Source organism: Telopea speciosissima, chromosome 9 (genome assembly GCF_018873765.1).
Source record: "Telopea speciosissima isolate NSW1024214 ecotype Mountain lineage chromosome 9, Tspe_v1, whole genome shotgun sequence".
In the NCBI taxonomy this organism is placed as follows: domain Eukaryota; kingdom Viridiplantae; phylum Streptophyta; class Magnoliopsida; order Proteales; family Proteaceae; genus Telopea; species Telopea speciosissima.
Window position 1 is genome coordinate 42,695,372 of NC_057924.1, and position 23,764 is coordinate 42,719,135.

The 23,764-nt window shown below is 42.3% G+C and overlaps 1 protein-coding gene and 1 long non-coding RNA gene across 2 annotated transcripts; both read left to right on the forward strand.

The window, feature by feature from the left end:
* The first annotated feature begins 1,221 nt into the window (after positions 1-1,221).
* Positions 1,222-23,316, forward strand: LOC122639505. Its single transcript, XR_006329520.1, has 4 exons — positions 1,222-1,374; positions 17,673-17,675; positions 21,274-21,278; positions 23,306-23,316. It is a non-coding gene; the product is annotated as an uncharacterized LOC122639505 (long non-coding RNA).
* Positions 5,831-7,165, forward strand: LOC122639504 (putative UPF0481 protein At3g02645). Its single transcript, XM_043832371.1, has one exon. The coding sequence runs from the start codon at positions 5,832-5,834 to the stop codon at positions 7,128-7,130; it is 1,299 nt and encodes a 432-aa protein (XP_043688306.1). The 5' UTR covers position 5,831; the 3' UTR covers positions 7,131-7,165.
* Positions 23,317-23,764: the final 448 nt, after the last annotated feature.

Below are 23,764 nucleotides of genomic sequence, written 5' to 3' on the forward strand. Positions count from 1 at the left end.
GAGTATCACTCTGATTTCACCACTGGGTAAGATTGAGAGAGAAAAATGTATTGTTTAGTCATCTCAGGGCTTTGATTTTCATGGATAGGTTCAGAAGAAATCATTAAATGGTTTCAAGGGATGATTGCAAATGGGTTCAATCAAAGGGGTTTGCAGGGATGATTGCAAATGGGTTGAAAGATACCTGCAACTCATCTTCCCCAAATCGATTTGGGGAAGATGAGTTGCAGGTTTTTTTTTTTTTTTTTAAATAAGGGCATTTTTGTCATTCTACCCTATCAAGGGGCAGAATGGTCCATCAATATTAAAAAACTAGGATCTATTATCAATTAACGTCTCAGACTAACGGGAGGGACTATATTGGTACTTAGTTTGGAAAGCAGTGGGGCACGTTGCATTAGTGAAAGTTCAGGGGGGCAACTGTACGTTTGGCCATATTTAGGGGGGCATTTGGAATTAACCCAAAATAAAATACCAACAGGTACAGCGCAGGGATGTAATACTACCAACTTTGTATTGTATGTTTTTGTTGCCCGTTTTTGCCATGCTCGTATGGATCAACGGATGCTCGACCAGAAATTAGGGAGGGGAGGAATTAGATTAACGAAACGAAAAAGAAATGGAGGAAGAAGAAGAAGAAGCCCAATTAAACAGGAGACAAAAAAAAAAAGGAAAATTTACGAAACACCCCCTGAAAATGGGTCGAAACTCAGATCACCCCCTGAAATTTGAAAATACTCAGATCACCCCCTCTACACTAACGGAGTTAGTCTGCGGTTAGTTATTGATGTAAAAAGACTATTTTACCCTTGTACTAAATCATAGAATTAAATTTACAATACTACCCTTTCCTTCATCTTCAACCTAATTTCATCCTCTTCCTCACACCTGTAAGTTCACCGGAGAGTCGCTGGAGAGAAGGAAAAAAAACAAAAAAACAGGGGTTTTAACAACCACCACCGCGGCCCCTTGCAGCGACCGAACCAGAGGCCAGCGGCCAAGCTCAGACACGGCGAACGACTATCAGAGTCCGACGGTCATAACCCTAGCCTCAGATGCCAATGAAACCCCAAAAAAAAAAAAAAAAAAACAAAAAAAACCCCGATGATGTTGAAGTTCTCTCTGCTTAGAGAATGAATGCCTCCGAGGCTTACTTGAACAGAACATTAGCCTTCTCCAAGAGATTTCCCAAATCTCCTTCTCTACTGAAAGATTGCCCTCCCAATCTGTACAAGCGTCTTGTAGCTACTTTGGATTCTAAAAAGTTCTTGAGCAAACTTGAGTCACTCCATCAAGAATCATTGGATGTGGCTAGCAATAATTTTCCTTTCAAAGAAGTCACAGGTGCTGATTTGCAAACAGTGAAAATTCTGGGTATTTACCAAAAAAAAAAATAAATTCTGGTTGGTCTTGATTGTGAGGAACCCAGTTGGTGGGTGTGGGTCTCAGATGAAAAGATTAGTGAAGGGTGGAGTGGATTAGATAATGAAAATTACGTGATTGTTGGTGAGGAACATGGGGTGGAGGTAGGTTTTTTTTTATTTTTATTACCTGCGGAGGCTCTGGTTTTAGGTCTAATTTCAGATCTTCTTCTTCTTTAATTACTTTTGATCCTCTTATTAGATCAGAAATCTGTTTTGAGGCTTTTCTTACCCTCTCTCATGGGATTCTTTGACTGCAATTACAGACCTATCCAACCTCAGATTTTTGGTAATTTGAATCTAAAGGTAACTAAATGTTCTTCCGCAGCTGATTTTGTGTTGTCACTGCTGCAGTGTGGTACTCAAGAACTCAACATGGTGAGGAAGAGAAAGGAGAAGAAAAAGAGAGGGTGATTGCAGGTAAAATTCCAAAAGGGTCTTGCACCAAACACAACTTTTATCTTCTTTTGAAGATTTTTGAGATTTTCAGGGATTGAAGCCATACGATTGGTCGCCGGCCTATCACCACCCTTCGTCGGGATTATTGGGCCACCGTCACGGTGTTTTGGCCACCATTCACAGCGTTTCCTTGAGGTAGAACCCTAAGGGTTTCATTTGTCTTTGTGTTGATTTGGGGAAGAAGAGGGAATATTCTCCTCTGATTCCCCTCATCCTTGTAAACTAAAAAAAAAATTGGGGTTTTTAGATCCAAGGGTAAAAAGTAACTTCACATTAACCACAGGGTAGTTTAGGGTTTTCAAAAAAATTAACTAGCTGACTTCATCACTTAACTAACAGTAGGGTGTAATCTGAGTATTGGGCTCAAATCCAGGGGGTGATCTGAGTATTTTCAAATTTCAGGGGGTGATCTGTGTTTCGACCCATTTTCAGGGGATGTTTCGTAAATTTCCCAAAAAAAAAAAAGGGAGTGTGGGCTAATGGGATCGTTCTCCTCTCAGGTTCCCTGCCCGGTCAGGTTCACAGGTTCTTCTAATAGGGGGGGGGGCAAAATGACGACCTCATCCCCTGCCTGAACACACTGCCCGGATGGGGTGAGGTCGTCATTTCCGCCCCGTATGAGAGGAACCTACGAACCTGAACAGTCAGAAAACCTGAGAGGAGAAAAATTCGGCCTGATCCATCATCCATGTAATATCTTGTAAAGGAAATAAAAATGATAATAAATGAGAAGAGGAAGCATAGAGACTGGTAGGTTTGACCAGGGAAGAGGAAGAAGACAATTAGGTTTGACGTACTTTCCACCAGAGAGTTTCATGTTGCTTTTATTACTTTTACAAGGGAAAGTTATCCTTTAACTGTTTCTGTTTCGTCTACTTTGGATTGGAGGCTTTCCTTATCAGATACCATCACAGAAGTGCTCCGTAAGTATTCCACTCCATCCCTTGTTGTTCCGTGTTGGGAAGAACTTGCTGTTTTCTTCTCTTTCATAGTCGATGTTTGGCATATAGGTACTATGTGAAACGACCTTGTTTGCTTAATTTGGTTGCTTGTAAGATATATTCATATTGTTTTGATTTCTAATTATTTATTTTCACCCTTTGAATTCTTTTCTAATTTTCCCAATCTTGCTTTGCTTTATTTGGTTGATTTTAGTTATTGTTTTCGGTGATGAGTTTAATTATTACTTGCATTGGGCCACTTTCTATATATTGTTGTTGTTGCCTCTTTTTCTGCTGCTTTTTTTTTTTTTTTTTTTCTGTTTTCCAGTTCTTCTTCTACTTGAGGTAATTCCAAATATGATATATACCGAGTTTCCGTGCATCTTCGCTAGATAAATCCAGAAGCCGACACACCTCAAGTCAATCCCAATTGGTCCTTTGCACTATAATGAAAACGCTTTCCATCCATAGAAATTGTTGGCAGTGGCAAGTGGAAATAGTCCTGCATCAAACTGGCCTTCCATGTATTCCATGTTTCATTGTTATAGTCCTCCAAATCCCTGATAACACCAAAAAAACTAAGGACCCTTGACGGTAACATGTTTGCAAATGTTGTTAATGTCACATCCCACATCTTCCGGGTTGCCATGGAAGTTTCTAATAATTCCCATCTTTCACATTGGTACTGTTTCTCTGTCTTCTCTTTTGGGAGACTACCAACTCCTAGAGACTTCACCCACCTTGGAAGACTCTATCTCCTTCTACTCTTTTGAGAGATACAACTCTTCAGACTTCATCTACCTTGGAAGACTCTACTTCCTTGGGAATCTACATTAATTAAATAACTACCCATGGGCTTGGACTGATCCATCAACTAAATATAAATCTAAAATAATTAGAAATCCTAAAACTATGCACAATTACATTAAACAATTAATCATAAATCAAAATAAATAAAAAGATGCAATTCTGACCTTGCATCATTCTCCCCAATGAAAGCAAACTCCTCCTCAAGTTTTAGGAATCGTTTTGACACGTTGCTCAATCAAATCTGTTATTAAACGAAGAAGATTCCAATCCTCACTTCAGATTCGTGGATGGTACAACTATTGCAAAACTTGGCCGAATCTAATCCATTGGTGATATTCATGGCTTGGATAAGATGATTTTGATACCGTAGAACAGAGATACTCAAATAAGGATTATCAAACTCATTGTAGATGTCAATCCAATGGGGTGTATGCATCTCACACCACACACTATCATACACCATAACAAACAATATAATTATGCAACTATTCAATGCATTCTTCCTTTGGAAATCTTAAATCACATATTCATAAGTTGGAACGTATGGAATCAGCTTTCCATGTGTGACCACTTTCAAAAACCTTGAACTTGGAGGCAAAGCTTGGCATAAAAGGCAAACTCGACTTCTCTAAACTCTTCTTGTGCATTAAGTTTGTTGCAATCAAAGAAGAAAAGTTCAGATTTTGCAAATAAAGAACCAAATAAAAGATCTCTCTCAATTTTAAGAACTCTATGCCTCGTAATTCTATTATTTCACCAAGAGGCTCTTCTATTCGATAGAGAGTTGCTATATCGAAGTGGTTGTAACTGAGTTGGATTGCAAGAGGAGACATAATGGGCAACCTACTTGACTGACTTACCTTAGGGCGAGCTATCTTCATCTCGGTCGGTATGATGTTGCCATTGATCAATAAAAGTACTGCTACCATGCCGCAATGTGAAACTCTTGTGGTGTTTCTGAAACAAAATCTAGTTCAAGCCTTTCAAAACAACCGTGCTCGTCGACTTCCTCACCTGGGTATTCGTCAAACATTGGAGGTTTGTTAAAATCAACAAGTGTAACGAATCGATCATCAACAACATTGTATTTCATTGACTCATGATCTAAAGTCAATTCGAAAACTTGTTGGCGAAGTTGTTGATTCTCCTCTCAGAGGTTGATTATTTCAACTAGAGCTGTATGGTCGCCTCTACGCATGGGTGCCATAGTAGTTCTCCAACCAACTCTGATACCAAATAACACATGCTTCGAAATGTGAAACCGACTACCGTACTCTTGAAGGAACGATAGAGGTGGGGATGTGCTCAGTCGGCACGATACAAGCTCTTCTAGGCCTGTCTTCAAGCTCATCAAGACTTCAAAAGGAGAAACTCCAAAATCTATCCAATATTCATCTGCCTTACATTGATCTCTCTTTACATATTTAAAGAAACTATTAAAACCTAAACAAGTTCTAATCAATCTCAACTACCCACTAAATTGAATCCTACGGCCGAGATTGCGTAGAGAAAAATAAGCTTAATCAAGATAACCTCGATTAAAGATAATTTCCTTGGTACAATGTAGTGCTTTGTTAACCACCTCTTCCGTTCTTTTGGGAGACTACCAACTCTTGGAGACTTCACCCACTTTGGAAGAATCTACCTCCTTCAACTTTTTTGGGAGACTACAACTGATGGAGACTTCATCCACCTTGGAAGCTCTCCCTCCTTGGAAATCTACATTAATTAAATAACTACCATGGGTTGAGACTGATCCTTCAACTTAATAAAAATCTAAAATAATTAGGAATCCTAAAACTATGTCCAATTACATTAAACAATAAATGATAAACCAAAATAAATAATAAGATGCAATTCTGAGCCTGCATCAACCATCCCTTAGACCTACCAAAACCTTAGATTTGGCATTGTAAAATCTGCTAGAATCAGTACCTATTTTGATTATTGACATGATGTATATATAACTTTTCTAAGGTTTAAATGTTACTTCTGTATGGACATTTGCTATATATTGTTGTAGCCCTTTTGGCTTTTTTATTTTATTTTTTTCTTCCTAATTTTTCATCTGGTTGAAGCCATTCTAAGGTATACAATTGTGATCTTGTAGTTTTGAATTTTGGTACGACTGTTGATCAACTATATTGCTCATGATATCCTCTACTAATTGAAAAGATCCGTTAGGGGCCGGCTTCACTCAATGGCCACTGGTGCTAGTTCCCTAAACGACGATGAAATCAGGACATTGGTCGAGTCCATGGAGGAAGAAGTAGGAAATGTTGATTCCTTGCAATCCGATTATGATATATTTCGAGTTCCCAGTCGGTTTCACAAGCTAAATCCAGAAGCTTACAGACCTCTGTCAGTCTCAATTGGCCCTTTGCACCATAACGAGGAACACTTGCGGACTATGGAAACACATAAGTTGTGCTATTTAAACCGCTTTCTAAATCGATCCAATGGGAAAACCTTAGATGTTTATGTCAAAGCTGTGAGTAATTTGGAAGAAAAAGCTCGCAAATGTTACTCTGAATCCATTGGCCTTGGAAAAGAGGAGTTTGTCAAGATGATGGTGATAGATGGTTGCTTTATACTTGAGTTCCTCAAGACCATTTTATCAGTGGAGAACGATCATTTTGTATCAAATTTGCCATGGCGTTTTGAAATTATTGCTGACCTGATTAAGCTTGAAAATCAGCTTCCCCTCTTTGTTCTTGAGCTTTTACATGGCTTAATCGAACCGTTGCCCATGTTCACCTTAAGTAATGACATTTACTTGGGACTCTTCGTTAACTTTGGACAAGGGCTCCATGGCCCTTGTAGTTATGAAGAAGTAAGATCATTACGATTGCCAGAGGGAAAGCATTTTCTTGATCTTTTACGACATGTCCTCGTCCCATCTTCTCGTAGGAGATATACGGCAAATTTTTTGCCGCTTACGTGTTGTGCCTCAGAACTTAAGAAAGCCGGTGTCAAGTTTCAGAAGAAGGAGAGGTCTGATTCTCCAAAGACTTATTTATTTGACATAACATTCGACATGAACAAAGGAGTACTGACAATCCCAACTATCATGATCGATAATGAGACAGAACTCATCCTTAGAAACCTCATTGCCTTTGAGAAAGCTCAAGACTATACTTATTATTTCACTGCTTATTTCACAGCCTACGCATGCTTTATGGAGTTCCTCATTCACACTCCTAAGGATGCAGAGTTGTTAATGCGGAAGGGAATTATTACAAACTACTTTGGCAACTCAAAAGATGTGGTGACCTTATTTAACAACCTTGGCAAATATACTCGTCTCCAGAGTTCCTATTTATCTGATGTTACTAAAGATTTGGAGGACTATCACAGGAAAGCATGGAATAAATCAAAGGCAAGTTTGTTGCAGAACTATTTCAACACACCTTGGGCATCAATTTCAGTCGGTGCTGCGGCGTTGCTCTTCATCTTGATGATAGTACAGACTATTTGTTCCATCTTACAAGTTAAATGAACAACTCAATTTGTTATGAATCTATTTATATATTAGATTGTTGTTGACATGTTGTAATACTTAGCTTGCTCGCTTTTCGTTTTTCTTAAGATGGCTAGAAATTTGACAGTATATTCTTTCATTCCTAGAGTTTGTTATTGAAGACTCAGCCATACTAGTGCCTTCTACTTCCTGCATCACTTCCTCTTGCTGCCTAGTCCGTACTCTCTAAGAATATGGTTATGGAAACTGCCATTTAATTAAGGCAATAACGAAGCCATGAAGACAGATCCCTCTCCCTTCTTTAATTAGCAATTGCAGCTAACATAATTGAAGGGAAATTATCATTGCCACCCCCTGAGTTACACCCTTATTTTAATGCAACCCCACTAAGTACCCAATTATCAAATCCAACCCAAAAACTAACGGGGTTAACTATGTGAAATACATATGACTAAAATACCCTCTACACTAAAACAAAAAAACCCAGCCCTCACTTTCCCTCCCCCTTTCTTCTCCGTCTCCGGGTACCAGCTACCATGGCATCCTTCTCCCCTTTCTTTTTCTTATCTCAGGGATGCTCAAACGGCGTATTTCTTGGTAATCTCTTTTGCTTCTATCTTTATTTGATATAACTGTTCTCTTGTTTCGATTGATCGACCTTTTAAATATTAGAAACCCTAATATGTCTCGTGTCTGATGAGTTTCAATTTCTACTGCGTTCGTTGTTTCTTTCTCTGATTCGTGCTCATCAGAGCTTCTGTTTGCCGTGTTCTTGTGATTGTCACGGTTTAGATTGTGTTTCTCCGATCCGTGCTGATCAGACCTTCCGTCTATTCATTGACCTTTGATGAGTTTCAAAACTCCATGGGTGGCCTTAGGAAGGATTTTGGATTGATGAACATGGATAAATTCCTCAAGAACATCTGGACTGCTGAAGAGACTCAAGCCATGGCTTCTTCCTTTGGTGGTGATATACATAAAAATATACTTGTACATGTGGCAGCATAACAAAAAGGTCCTCTGGCGATGTATGACCAAGTGGATCCCCTATCATTAATGCACCCGAGATATTACATCTTCTAATCTCTTCCAAGACAACTCAATACAATCACCTAACTCAGTCGGCCATAACAACTCACCATCCACTCAGTCAGATCGTAATACAAACTAACCCGAACTATAAAAGGAACAATGTCTAACGGAGGTAGGTATTCACATTTATTACTCTTACCGTATTTCACATTTATTTATCGATTGCGCAGTTCTAACTTTATCATCGGAGTTACCACGAGTGAACCTCTGGTTCATCTAACCATTCTGTATCTCTTCTACTGGCCATCCACCTCAGCAAGTTCAAGATTAAGCAGCAACAGGTGGTGCTGAAGGTGTTCCCTTAGGGAATCTCCAGAGGAAGGGTTCTCTAACTCTGCCTCAGACGCTCAGTCAGAAGACCGTTGATGAAGTTTTGAGAGACTTGTTTAAGGATAGTAACAGTGGCAAGGACGAGAGCAACACAGGGTTATCAAATTTTCTACAAAGGAAGTAGACTTTAGGAGAGATGACTCTAGAGGAGTTCTTGATGAGAGAAGAGGCTCAGATTGCTGCAAGACTGAATGACAATGGGTTTGGAGGTGAATTTTCACATTCTAATGGCGACACCGGTCTTACTCTCGGATTTTCACTGCCGCATCGGACCAATGGAGCTATCGCAATCGAACAGTTGAGAATAACAACTGTCAAACCTGCCCCTGACTGGCTGGGAATTCGATTGAAGAACATTTCTTTAACCCCTGACATGGCATCCAAACACACTGTGGAGCATCACTCCAGTGATTGAATTTAATGGAGAACCCCCGATGATGTCCTCCTACATACCTGTCAGAAGATGGATTGCAGACCCTTGCAGTTGTACAGCCCACTGCATAATGTACAGCTTGGACTCCAGGTATTCTCTCTCCTCCTCATAAATGTGAGGCCCACACCTAAAAAAGGGTGCAAATTACCCTGCGCAAGGTGTAGGTGTAAGGCCTAAGCCCTGGGCCAAGCCCCTGTGCAAGCCCCATTGAGATACAACTTTGTTGTATTCTCTGGGTGATGCACTGCGCGATGCACACATCACCCAGTGAATCACCCAGAGTGGGAAAAAGTGATTTTTTAATCAGCAGATGTGTGGGAACCACCCATACTGGCCATGGGCACTCTCCATAGGTTGAAAGGAGTCTTGGGAACCACCACATACCCCTGGACCCCTGTGGACCCCACCAAGGTGCTCAGAATGACTGAGAATCAGTCTAAAAAGGCATTCTTGGAATGGACCTAAGCTGCTAAACAGACCTCAGTAGGGGGCTGGTCTATAAATAGGGGACCGCAACCTCATTTTAGAGGTTTCAAACACTGTTGAAACAGTAGGAGAGAAAGAAGAGAGAAAAGAGAGAAAAGAGAAGGAGAGGGAGAAGGAAGGAAGGAGAAGGAAGGGAGAAGAAGGGGAGGATCTCACCCTTGCATCCAATCTATTCCAGCAGCCTACCCAACCTGATTCAGGTATAAAAACTATACCCATACCTGCTGCTATACTGCTGTTACTGTTCTTCTCCATGAATCTCTGGTGTTTTTTAAGCATATCTGGTTATGGACAGCCCAGAACACCTGGGGACTGCCATGTACTGCTTCAGATCCAACATGAAAATCAATTGCATGGAGGATCTAAGCTTTTTAATGAAGTTTTTAATGCTGTTTTGTTCCTGATACTGAAGCTTGTCTCTATGCCAGACTGCACTACACTGTTGCACCAAGAACAGGCAGTCTGGGCTTGGATCTGTGCACACAGGCTGCTCTCAGCCTAACTCTATGTTGCAGCAGCCTCAGACCACCCTATTACACATGGGATAACCCTTGCATGCAGCTCAATCCATGCCCATATGCTGGAACACAATCGGTTACTATTCACTAGGTCATCGCGCTCCTGGCTGCCAAGCGGTGGGCCCAGGTCATGATCCATGTGGACCATGGCAAACTACCCCACATGAGGGCCACAATGACCCAACATGCATAGGGGGTCGACCATGGCACTGCCTATGGTGCAAAACCCAAGAAAATGGACCTGTTCACGTTCTGAATAGGCACTGGGTGATGCATTGGGCGATGCACGCATCACCCAATGCAAAGCCCAGAGAATTAATCAAGGCTGATATGCAGAGCTGACCATGGGGGTTTTCACCCATGGAATATAAACAGTGTAAGGAGGTGGTAAATGACTGAAATACCCCTCTCACATCTGTCCATAATTATGAACACCTTGGGTACCCAAGTGGGCCCCGTAGGGCTTGTAAACCCTGTCTGTGTTGGTCCTGCAGCATTGCTGGCCTAGGGACTGTGTTGTAAGACTGTTGGGACCTAGAATCATGTACTACAGTGGTAAAATATCATACTGACCCTAAACCACATTCTTCAGATGATGCACCAGGACATAGGCCTAAAGCCCAATGCAAGGCCCAAAGAATTCCAAGTGATCTCCGACTAAGCACCGAGTTAGACCAGTGACTCTAGATCAACACTAGGACATCCAAGAAAAATTTTAAATATTAAACAACATGTCTTATTTGACACTTTAGGATCTGACCCTGTGCTTGATGTGCACTGCCAAACTGCAGCCGGAATTGAAACTGCAACTAATCTTATAGAACCAGGCCAAGGTGAGTGGAATGTCATCGTGTATGCACTTGTAACATGAATAACATGCTGAAATTAAACCTTCATGATATTAATGTTGTGATACAAATTTAATTCCACTTTTACAAATTCATTAAAGTACTGTGTGACTGTTGATCAATTCTGCTTGAATATTCCATGCTGATTGTGAATGCTAGACTAGATGCCATAGCTGGCTTGGAAATGAGGCATGTGGTAGCCCGTAGAATGGGCTGCGGTTGACACCACCTGATTCATACGATGTCATATAGACATGGGGTTAGAGTTTCATCACCCGTGCTACGTACCCTTGCCAACAGGGGTTAAGGTGTTGGATGCTTGTGGGAGCGACCGTATATATATAAGCTATATGCCGGGCTTAAAGCCAGAAAAGAAAAGAAAAGAAATATGAGCTATATGCCGGGCCTTGAGCCAGAAACGAAAATAAATGTGATTATTGAGCTAAATGCCAACGGTTACCTCACAAGTAAATCACAGAGGGCTGGTCGGGGGTGACTTTGGTGAACGAATGCGGGAGCTGACTGGTCCTCTCCGACAACTCAATGGGTGTATCGCGGGAAGGGGTTAAAAGCCCACACCAGGGATACATGTATTGGGGATTGTAGTAGCACTAACTTGCCCTAGTTGTGATGTTAGGTGGCTAATAAATAACTGGACTGCATTTCATGTAGGTTTCATATGAATGTGGTTGCATATGCATGCATGACAATATGTTTTACTCACGGGTTCAGCGGGGCTCACACTTTGTTATATATGCTTTTCTATTAGATGATTGTATAGGTGGATGTCACTATGGCGGGGAGGCTCATTACTCGAAGGAGAGCCTTGGTGGTTATGACCATATTGGTGTGGAATCCGATGGAGATTGTGTTGATGGTCTGAGTGTTCTCGGTGACTACTAAGGATTGACCCGTGAAGGGTATCGACATGGATACGGATGCTATTGCTTTTTGTCTTAGGGACTCCTTTTTGACTTTGTCAGGAGTTTATCCCCGTTTTTGCTTTTAGTTTTTCTCTTTCTTTTTGGGGCTCAAGTTGTCTCGCCCTGTATACATATTTTCCTTTTTATTTCAGTTGATGTATTTAGTATCTTTTATAGTTCTATGTGTGGGTGTGAGAGAGGGAATGATTCAGCTTACTTATGTATATAACAATCATTTCCTGTACTGCTACGCTTCTTTTACTCTTAATGTAATTATAGTTCTGCAGCACTCTGAGTTTACATGTGGTAATACTGTGGATGTGTGTTTGTGAATGTATTAACAACTTCTAGATCCGTGGGATTTGGCGGGTTGTCGTTATACAATTTGGGTCACCTACCTAATCCTCCAAGGGGGTGGTTTGTGGTGTGACAGAGCTTGGTATCAGAGCGTGAGGCTCTTTTTACATTCACAGACGGTAGAATAGGAAATAATAAATTAAAAATAATAAAACATGCAATAATTAAAAGCTACAGGGGGGTAACTATAAATAAAAAGACAAAATGCATATTTACATTAGTAAAAAGGTTGATTGTGGCCGGAGCCAGTACATCAAGTTTAACTGGAAGTACTACTTCCAAAATACATAAGCTGACAAAAAAAAAAAAAAACTGGTACATAAGCCATGAAAAAAAAAAGGAAAAGAAGTCAGAACTACATCAACAAGTCAGACTAAACATAGGAAACTCGAGCTGGAAAGCTACTCCTAAGGGAGAATGTCGCTCGACGGAGGCTGAGACTGTCGTGAGTCGACGCGATAGTAAGTATCCCAGAAATCCAAGCGTCACTCTACGGAACCCACTCTCCCTTCCAAGGACAAGAAGCCCTGATCCATCATCGTGGACATATCTATGAGCTGCATGTGGAGACTCTGAAACTGAGACATCATATCGGACCACCCATAGGACTCCGACATCTGTGAACTCGTAGCACCAGTCGGCACATAAGAGGCAAAATCAGTAAACTGCACACCGGTCCCCTCTATGTCACCCTGCTCCTCTAGTCCAATCTTCTGGTCCTGCTTCTATCCCTGCTCCATCTCATCACCCTCCTCTGGATCGCCTTCAGGTTCCCCTTGCACTTTCATCTTTAGGATCAAGGTCTTACTGATAGGTCTAGACCTATCCCTATCCATGGACTCTCCATCCAGGGGATCATCAAAGTGTCTAAACACCAAGGTTGGGAACTTCCCGTATGGTAGGTTCCCATCAGAAGGGTTTTGTGCATGGTATAACATGGCCTGTAGCAGTAGATATGGGAGGTTGATCATTGGACCCCCCTTACCGGCTCCCAGTAGATAGTAGGTGATGTAGGCCCTCAACATAGAGATGCTACCCCTGTTCCCGCCCTTTGGGTAGATGTTATATGAAATGCATCTACTAATAATCCGGGCACTAGGATTATATTCTGCCTCAGACTTAGGGACCCTCTCCGAACCAGTCAAGGCCTTGAAGACCCTCCTCCTGGTCTCCAAGGAAAATATATCTGAGATATCTATTCTGGGCTTGTAGTAACATCTCTCACCCGTGTCAGGCAGCCCTAGGATCTCTGCCAAGATGGCAATGGTAAGTCTAATGTCCACACCCTTCACCCTACTTTCCAAACCAAATTCCCGTGCCCCAGATGGCACTAGATTATAGTAGAAATATCGAACCAGGTTTGGGTAACTTGGCTCGGTGGGCGACAACATGGATGCCCAACCTAGGGTATTAAACCTAGAATACAAACTGTATTGGTGGAAGTCATTCACCTGTACCAATCTCCCGTTTACTATGCTTTTGCAACTGAACTTGACCCAGTCTCTGGGGTGCTCATACCTAGAAAACCAAAACCGGTCAAATTCTGGCTCCTCTGAGGAAAAATCCTCTCTGGGTGAGGCCGGTTGCACTGTAGAGGATGAAGAAGGCTCGGGATCTTACCGCAACCTCTTGCGTGCCACGGATTTCCTTGTCATGCTATGCTTGGTAGACATAGTACGGTAAAAAGAAAAACATAAAAGAAATTTGGGCAAGTGAAATCTGTAAAATCCAAGCCAAGGAGAGAAAAATAGTGGACAATAGTCTAAAATGGGAGAAAATCCAAAGAAACTTACCCTAGATCGTGTAGGAGCGCGGGGGACCCGTGAAAATGGGTGGATTTGGTGTGGAAATGGTCACACTTAGCCTTGGAGCACTACCCTGGGTGTTTGGGGGACTGTAGGAAACAAATGGGGTGAAAATGACATGTTTCGGATTGATATAGACTGGGCCCCGATTCTCTAGGCGATGTGCCTAATGCCTAGAGAATGTTTTTATGCAAGTTTTTGCTGTAAGAATTTATGGGCATGTAGGTTTCATCTAAAAACAACATATTAAACCTAAAAACAGTAATTAAATAAATAGGTGAATATAAAAAAAAAAAATAAAATAATAATAATATATTAATTTAAATAATTAAATAAGGATACACATTCTGGCTAAAGAGGACAAGAGTAGGTTATTTCATTTTAGTAGACTGTCAAAGTGAGAATAAGATGCATAGGGATTTAAAATATTTCTTTTATTGGTTGAGAATAAATAAATAAATATATATATATATATATAAGAAAATTAATAGTGTTTGCTTTTAATGTTAAGTAATATGTGCCTATTGTCATGTGTGTACGAACCATGGTTGAGTGATGCTATGCAAACTCGAACATAGGTATGTAGGTATGTTGTATTATGTAATTATGGAACCTTAGGGAGCGTGGACCTTACCACACCCGTAACCTAGATCAACTAAGAATAGAACCTAATAGGCTGTCGAGTGAAATTTGAACCCTGTAGGTACCAAGACACCTTGTGCAACCTCGAGCTAACCTATTTACTACCTACTCATGCCATTTAATTTACCTATAGCACTGTACTTAATTCTTGTGATTAAGTGACTATAGTGGCCTGATGCCTAGTACTTTTCCCTGGCAGGACCCTGCTACGTTGTTCGGGCTTGGAGACCTCAACAACATGCGATATATTAGGCGACTGAGGAGGAAACTGATCCGGATACGTGAGATACAAGCTTGTGCTGAGAACCAGTTGGTAGTTTACTTAGCTCTTGCAGACACTAGTGGACCTGTGGGTCAAGCCGTTTACCTATCCCTAGCAGACGAGGTTAGAAGTGACATAGCCTATCTTTACGTGCAGACTGTTATCACCAGTTGGCAATTGCAGAGGCTCGCCTACTAGACATAGGTACATAATTAGGTAGTTTATTATTTAAATTAAATTAAAGATAATATCATGCATAACATGGCATAAAACACCCCTCTAACATAAAACAAATAAAAAGAACAAGAACAGAATAATAAGCAAATAATACATCTTGCTGGGATGATAACATGATGTTCACTGAAATTGTGGAATAGGTAATGTACATGTGTTAACTAGGAACTGCTTGTTGACCCCAATAAGAAGTGATGGATTATTAAACGAGTTGCTTTTCCCAGAAAATCAACCATGGTCAACACAAGAACTAACCAAGGTGGTCGTCGAGGAAGACGCCCTTGAATTGTTCCTAATGTTGAGCTGCCGGATGGAACCGAAGCTCAAAATATTGAAGTGTCAGCTACTTCGCCGAGGGCACCAATGGCACCTCAGCCAAGTACAGCAGCCGGTGAGGTGAATGACTTCATGACCACTATGATGGGGACCATGCAGCAACAACAAGAACTATTGGGCCAAATGTCTACACAATTTACGGCTATGATGCAAGAGCGCGCAACACCACCTCCACTACCCAATTGGCCAATACTGTTTCCACCACCTGTACCTTAACACCTAGCGGAAAACTCCACAACCAAGGTGATGGAGAGATTCAAGAAACTCCAGCCACCCGTGTTTTCCAAGTTGAACTCGGAGGCAATGCCGCCAGAACGATGAATTAGTGCCCTGGAGAAGGCATTTAATGTGCTCGAGTGTACGGATGCACAAAAGCTGATTTGTGCGGGTTATCAGCTACAGAAGGAGGTTGAAGCCTGGTGGAAGGCCACCAAGCCGAACCTTGAAGCCACTCATCCAAATCCTACTTGGGAGCAATTCAAGGAGGTTTTCTTCAAGAACTACTTCCTAGAGAGCTTTAGGGATAGAAAGGAAGCTGAGTTTTCTGCACTTGTGCAAGGAACCAAGTCAGTGTTGGAGTATCAGCAGCAATTCGAAGATCTGTTCCATTTCATTCCGAAACACTTGAAGGGGGAAGTAAGCAAGATGAAGAAATTTGAGAAGGGACTTAAGCCTAAGATCGGGTCAGTGTTGTCAATTATGGACATTCAGGATTATGCTCAGATGGTCAACAAGGCGAAGAGTATGGAAGACAGGTTGAAGGAGAAGGAAAAAGAGAAAGCTGTGTGTAGACACTGATTTTTGTCACCACCTATGGCAAGGATGACAATGGGACACGGACAATGGGCGACACATTTTCCCCCTCTCTGGACCCCAAATTACCTAGCTTATGAGCCTAAATACCTTTTAGAACCCAAAAATGGCCCATTTAGGCCCAATACTTGAAATGAGGGGGACCACATTGTCCACGGCACCGTGGACAGTGTCCCACAGCACTGTGGAGGGCCCCCACAATAAGGGTGTACTTTTCCACGTCGCCGTGGGGGTTTTTGACGACAGCCTGTTGACGTCGCCCATGGCGCCGTGGAAATTCCTCCATGGCGCCGTGGAGGGCTTTTTTGGCCCAGGCTGTGGGGTACCCTCCCCTATAAATAGGAGGGTCCCCCTCCCCTCATTTCATGGTTTTTTCGGGCAGGGATACCCTCCAGGTGCGGATTTCACCCCTATTTGCCCTCTTTCCCCTGATTTCCTCTCTTGAGAATGCTCGAGTAAGTGAGGTCTTCAAATGTGGGTAGATCCTTCGATTAACCGTCCGATAATAGAGCGATCCCCGTTCTTAGAGTTTGTTATCCCGTCAGTGAATGGATAACAATCGAAATCCCCCATTATAGATGCTATTCTATCCATTTGCTTGCCGCTAAGCTACTTTAAAGAGTCGTTATTCCGTCAAAAGAAATCAGCGTTGGTCCATTTGTCCGTCTCCCTTGAACCAAGGGAGTACCCCCATATAGGTATAATTTCTACATTTGTATTAATACAATGCAGTCATTAGTATTTTCTCATTTTAATGTACATATTGTAGATATAATGTAGCGTGTAATGTGACCCCATCATAGTAAAAAGAGAGAGAATATTTGTCATTTTAGTAGCATCTATAACGGAGAGACTGGCTTCGGCCGAGCAAGGTGGGTGCCTAACACCTTCCCATGCTTGTAACCTGACCCCTTACCCGAGCCTTTGGTCAGACCATATGGAGTCTCGTAGCCTAACTCCGTTCACAACAGACAGGGCTACACTTAATGGGTCCTAGGCCCTAACCCTAGGTGGCGACTTCACATTGTTTTAATATATTTTGATGTATGACCCCAACCCCCTTATGACACCATTGTACATAAAAGTTAATAAACCATGTCGCCAGAGAGAGGCTGCGGAAACCTCGTCCCGAGGACCACGGTACTTACAGTGGCGACTCCACTGGGGAATGAGTGGATGAACGTCCACTTGAGGTCAAGCTTTCTAAAATAGATGCTACCAATAAATGCGAGAATATTCACTTCGAATTTTGTGTAAAAAAAATGACAAAAAAAAAACTGTGTGGCTAACCCTTGTGTGTACTAACCGCATCATGCATAGTACTCGAAGTGAAATCAAATGGCGAGGGTACTCCCTGTCGTGCCTTTACCCCCAGGGAGGTGAGGCACGTCATACTAAGTACTCTGAGATCGGATGATAGCTGCTTCCTGTACCACTTTCTTGCACCCACACACAGCTTGGGAACACAATTACCCCCGTAGTTAGTCGTTGGACCCCAGAAGTAGTCATGGGTAATTCACGGTGAAGCTACAGCCCTTGATATTTACCGTACGAGTTTAGAATCACCAGCGAGGGTATTCACTAGTATGCTATGGGGTGCTTCAGCCGCTCAAAAAAGGCACTAGTACGATTACTCTGAGATTGTGTGACCTATTCTCCAGGTATATTAAAAGAACCACGTACCCGCGATTCACGACCATGAGTGATAGGTATATTGGTTCTGTCAAGGGTGACCTGTTTCTGTCATATCAAGCCTACCCATTGCATGCATCATGTAGGAAAATAGACCATATATGATTAGGGAACGACACAAAGTAACCCTTGTTAGCTATAAGAAGGACTGAGTTTAAGGTCACCTGACAATTAATCTGGCTTCAATACAAGATGCTACCCAAAGTAAGGAATTCCATAGCCCCGCGATTGTCCCTTGAAGAAAGAAGGGAGTCCATTCCCCTATAATGGAACTTTACATGTCCTTCGAAATAAGGGCACCTCGTGTTGACTCAAGATATAATCATCAGGAACCTGAGACTAGGCTCTTTTCTTTGTTTATTTGTTTATTCTTCTTTCTAAAAAAATGCTTTGGCAATGATGGCATTCGAAGTATGGTCTTAGAGAAATTCTACAATATTGGAAACTCTGATGACAGCTTCGATTACTTGAGCCAAACAAAATGAATAAAAAATAAATAAAAATAATGAAACAAAAAAAAAATGGCATAAATAAAATGCAAATAAAAAAAATAATAATAAAAGTGATAAAATAAAAAAAAAATGATAAGAACAAAACACACTAAAAAAAAGAAATCATTTGTATAAGCTCTCTTCATTCTTAGGATCTAAACTAGGTCTTCTTCTCTTTTTCGTAGAAGCACAATTCCACACCCAAAAAGATCACTCCTGCCTATCTGGATCTGGCAAGAAGGAAGACTGATTCGAGCCAGTTCTTCACCCTTCCCAAGCTCTTTGTCTTCTTCTCATTCTTCCAATTCTTCAATTGAGGTATCACTTGAGGACAGCATGGATCCGACAGATGACCACTTATCTAAAAGTCATGTGGAGCACCGAGTGGATAGATTGCAAATAGACATGGCCAAAATGCGACAACTCATGGCACAACTGGTGCAATCAGTTAATGAAATTTCTAAGGGCAGATCTACACCTGGGCCAGTGGAGCAAGAAGTCAGGAGAACCATCCCTACAATCCCCAAGACTCTAATCACCATACTGGTAGAAGAGGGGGATGATAGTGGTCCTTTGGATCCTCCTAAAACTGAAAGGGAGAAGAAAATGAGAGAAAAAGTGGCTGAACTAGAGGTGGCTATCAAGGGTAAGGTTAAGGAGAAAGATGAAGAGGATTTGGTGTTTTTCCCTGAAGGAAAAATTCCTAAAGACTTCAAGTGAAAATTGGACAAGTTTGATGGGTCAGGAGACCCTAGACCTGATCTCAAGATTTTTGCCACCATCACTAGATCGTGGGGGCTCTCTGAGAATCAAATGGGACAAGCATTCTTGTATTCCTTGGTCGGATCTGCACTAAGATGGCTGACCCAATTGGACCATACTCAAACCCAATCCTAGGCTTCCATGGTAAAGGCGTTCACGAAACAGTATTCATATAATACTGAGATGGATATCACCCGGAGAGAGTTGGAGACTCTAAGGCAAGAACCAAATGAAGAATTTTTAAACTTCATCATGAGGTTTAGGGAAAAGGCCGCAAAAATGTGGAATCGCCCTACAGAGGAGGAGCAAGTCAAGATACTGCTGGAAAACCTGTATGGAGAATATCACGAAAAGATATATTACCAGCATATCAAGATGTTTGATGCCCTCATGACCATTGGAAAGAAGATTGAAGACAAGATCTTCAAAGAAAAGGAAGCCCAAGGCGTGACCCGTGAGGCCACAGGAAGCTACCCTGTAAGGAAGAGTCCAAGGGCAAAAGCGGGAAACACAACAGGAACAAGTCACCAAGCAGCCGAAGTACAAGTGGTGGCCGCTGAGACCACGCCTCTCGTAATCCAAGCCGAACCTGAACCTCCTAAAAGGACTTTTAACTTCGGAGGAATAGCACCTACGTAGTTATTCACCAAGCTCAAGAAGGAAGGGATGATCAAGTTGGTCCCCCCAAGGCCTGTGGACTTCAATAACCCACTTGCATGGTACAAGTCCAATCTCTACTGTCATTACCATGACCAGAAGGGCCATCACATGGACAGGTGTATATTTCTCAAGCATGCAATCCAAGACCTGATTGACGAGGGCAAAATAGAACTCCAGGTGAAGCAGCAACCAAATGTTACCTCAAACCCCCTATCCACTCATGGAGTAAACATGCTCTAAGAAGATGCTAAGCATGTGGATCCCACATTGATGATCCAACCAATCGAAAAAAGGAAGAAGTTGATGTAGGCACATGTTTATAAGGCAATCTTGGCAAAAAGGCACAAAGGAGAACAAAAGCATCCAGTTCAGAAGGAAGTTTCCCAAGAGGTGGATCGGCTAGATTCCCCTTTCTATAACCCAAGGTCACCTGGCACTACTTGAGTAGAATATCCAATACCGGTATGGAAAGCACCGTAGGCGCTCTTAAAAGGAACCTATTCTCCAGAGTCCTCCACTGGATCGATAAACATGCTGCAAGATGAAACTCCGGTCATAGATCCGACAACACTAATCCAGCCTATCCCTTGGTATTTAGGGAAAGATGAGTAGGCACGCCAAGAAAGGGCTGAGAGGATGCAAGTCTGCGTCCATTGTGCAAGGACGAACTGTGATGGAAATGTCCGAACAGGTGGACAACTATGTGACTATGGCAGGGGCATGGCATCTAACAAATGGCTTCACAAGGTGGATTTCTTAGAGTTTGAGCTGGAAGGCCTTGATATAAGGGCACCTCGATGTAAGTATGGCTTCTCACCTTTTGAAATCTGTCACCTGATCCCTGAAGAAGTAGAGGTGAATGAGTTCACCAGAGTCACGCCCAAGCTTCTCAAAGCAATGTCGGAATTGGCTATAGGTCAAGTTGTATCGAAAGAAATCTCTCTTATCCATATGGGGGGAGACACTGATGATAGTACGGATGAGGCAGATGACCTAGAAGTCCATGAAGAGTGGATGAAATATGCTGAAGAAGAGAAAAACCCTACGACAGTTGAAGAGGGATTATGTACAATGGAGTGGGTAAACAACATTGGGAATGATGATGATGATAATCCAACCAATCTCATCCAACCTATTCTACTAAGCGACGATGAAAGCAGAGATGATGAGGAGGTGTCATCCCCAGAAGCTCCAAGAGGGGAGTGGACTGTGGCTAGAGAAGATTTCGAGGGCTGGAGCATGAGTGTCTTCTATCAGGTAGTAGACATACTAGACATCTCCACTAATACTTAGGAGATCCTCTACAAGGCTACTTCTTTATTTCCAGATATGGTGTGCAGCATCTTTGTAGCACGTTGTGAAAGGTTGGTGATGCTAAATGAGAATGACGTGCTCACTCGGACCCTCCATAAGTTGAAAAATATGACCTGGTTGGCTAATGCGTTGGCCCATGATCTATTCGGAGCCCCTCCTGAAGATCTTGTCTTATATTCAGATACCTTTTCTTACCTTGAACCACCCAGGAGAAGTGAAACATGGGAAGCATGGGTTAATGACATCAACCTTGAAGAATCTCACATTGACCCAATCGATAATATCCATCCTATGGACGTCGATGATGGAGAGGATTCAAGAGGAGGAGCATCATCTAAAGAAGATGAGAGCAAGCAAGAACTTGTGCCAAGAGAGTCAGAAAGTGAAGAACCCGATCGGGAAGAGGAAACCAAAGATGAAGAACCTTGGCAACCAAGGACGCGTCTCAAAAAGTATGAGAATATTTGTGGGTTGGCACCATGGGCTTTACAATTTTAGGTGAACAAGATCCACAGGGATGTTGACAAAATTTAAGAAATGCTTGTAAGAATGGTGGTCATAGATGACAAATACCAAGAGGAACTCCAAAAGTTGGAACCTGTCAAGGAGCAGTGGTCACTCCCTCAAGTAATCCACTACTTGGAGAACGCTGTAAGATTGACCCTAGCCTTAACACGGGATTTGTGTGGAACTCCTCCACCTTCTCCCAACTGTGGAAGCAGGGAGCATTATGCATGGATAAAGGCACACGATGAGTTCCTTCTCTGTCATGTCAATGAAGAAAAAGCAGCCCATGATCCGACAAGGAACATCCACCCGATCATTTCAAGTCCCGAAGAAAGCTCAAAAAGTTCTAATTCACAAGAGAAAGAGAAGAACTGCCGTTTCTATAAATCCTTGGCAGAAGCAAAGAAAATGTACCTAGCTTCCCTAGAAGCTTTCCAAGCCATAAGCCAGCTGATCCCTGAGGATTCAATAAGCCCTGATCATCACCTCATGATCCAACAGATTACCAAAAAGCAAGAAACTCTGTCTGAAATCCTAGGCCAAGCTCAGAGATCTATTGTAGCCTTGACAGATAAGGAAGAGGTTAGCCAAGGAGCAAAAAGGCAGGGTCGTCCCAAAGCCCCTATCATCATCACAGACAGTGATATGGAAGATGATAGCCCTTGTTCAGTTGAACTAATCATCAAAGAGAGGGTTTCAGAAGTCGCCGAAACCAAAAGTGGCAAGAATTTCAAGAATAAGGGGTTAGCAGTGGAAAAAGACCAGTCCAACCAGCCAAGGCCGAATGTTGAACCAAAAAATCGAGTATTGGACCAACTAAAGAAGGCTCAAGCCAACATCTCAATCTGGGGATTGTTGATGGCCTCCCCAACTCATCGAGAAGCTGTTTTGAAAGCTCTCACCAAGGTGCAAGTACCCATAGAAATGGGGCCAGAAGAATTATCTCACATAGTAGGGGCAACTTATGCCATCCAGTCACTCTTTTTCTCAGAGGAAGACTTACCCCCCGGAGGGAGGAACCATAATAGGGCACCTTATATTACTGTAGAGTGTAACAAAAATCAAGTCCCCCAAGTTCTGATTGACAATGGATCCGCTCTCAATGTGATGCCTCTAAGGGCCATAAGGTGCATGGGTTTACCCCTCGACAATATGAAGCCATCCAGCCAGACCATCAGGGCATATGATAATTCCAAGAGGGAGGTGATCGGGATTCTTACCACCAATATCAAGGTAGGGCCTGCCTATTTTGCTATAGATTTTCAATTCATCGACATTCAAGCATCTTTCAATATACTGCTTGGAAGGCCATGGTTGCATTCAACAGGAGCCCTAGCATAAAGTCTCCATCAGAAGCTGAAGTTCATACATGACCAAGAAGTGATCACCATCTTCGGAGACCCAGAAATGGTGCATACTTTGGCTAACATAGAGGTGGGACGCTTGCCCTTATCGGAGGTACAATTGGGAGGATTTGAAATCGGTAACATCTGCATTACTTCTGCAAGTGAAGAAGATTTAATCCCAGCAAAGCTTCAAACGACCTGGAGTCAGACCTCTTTGAAAATCATGAAGAACATGAAGTATTTCCCAGGGCTAGGGTTGGGCAAGAATCAGCAAGGAGTCCCGACATTTCTAAAAATACAAGCCAATGCCAACCTCCACGGTTTGGGCTTCGATCCAAAAAGGAGCGTGAAGAAGAAAGCTCAAGGACTGAGAAACAATGCAGCAAGGAGCGTTCCTTACTTCAAGACTTTGAATGGATACTTCATAAAGGAAGGGGAGGACTTTTCGTATTGTGGAAACCGTGAGCCATGGTTTGATCAAGAGAAAGGTCAGCTTCAGCCGAGGTTTGAGATATTCTTTGTGGATAAAGTAGACTGGATGGCCATGGAACTAGACCAAGCAAGCAAGGATAGTACCCAAGGAGATCAAGGGATTGACGGGCTATTCGAAGTGGCAATCATCATCGAGGAAGAAGAAGAAGGGCCAGCACCACAGATCCTCATACAACCTCTTCAAGGATCCATAGCAAATTGGGCAAGGATGATGGAGAATTTCCATATCAAAGGGTCTGAAGTTGTAGCCAGTTCTAGCTTAGTCCTGTCTGAGTCTGCTTCTGAGTCTGTATCTATTTTCCCAAAAGA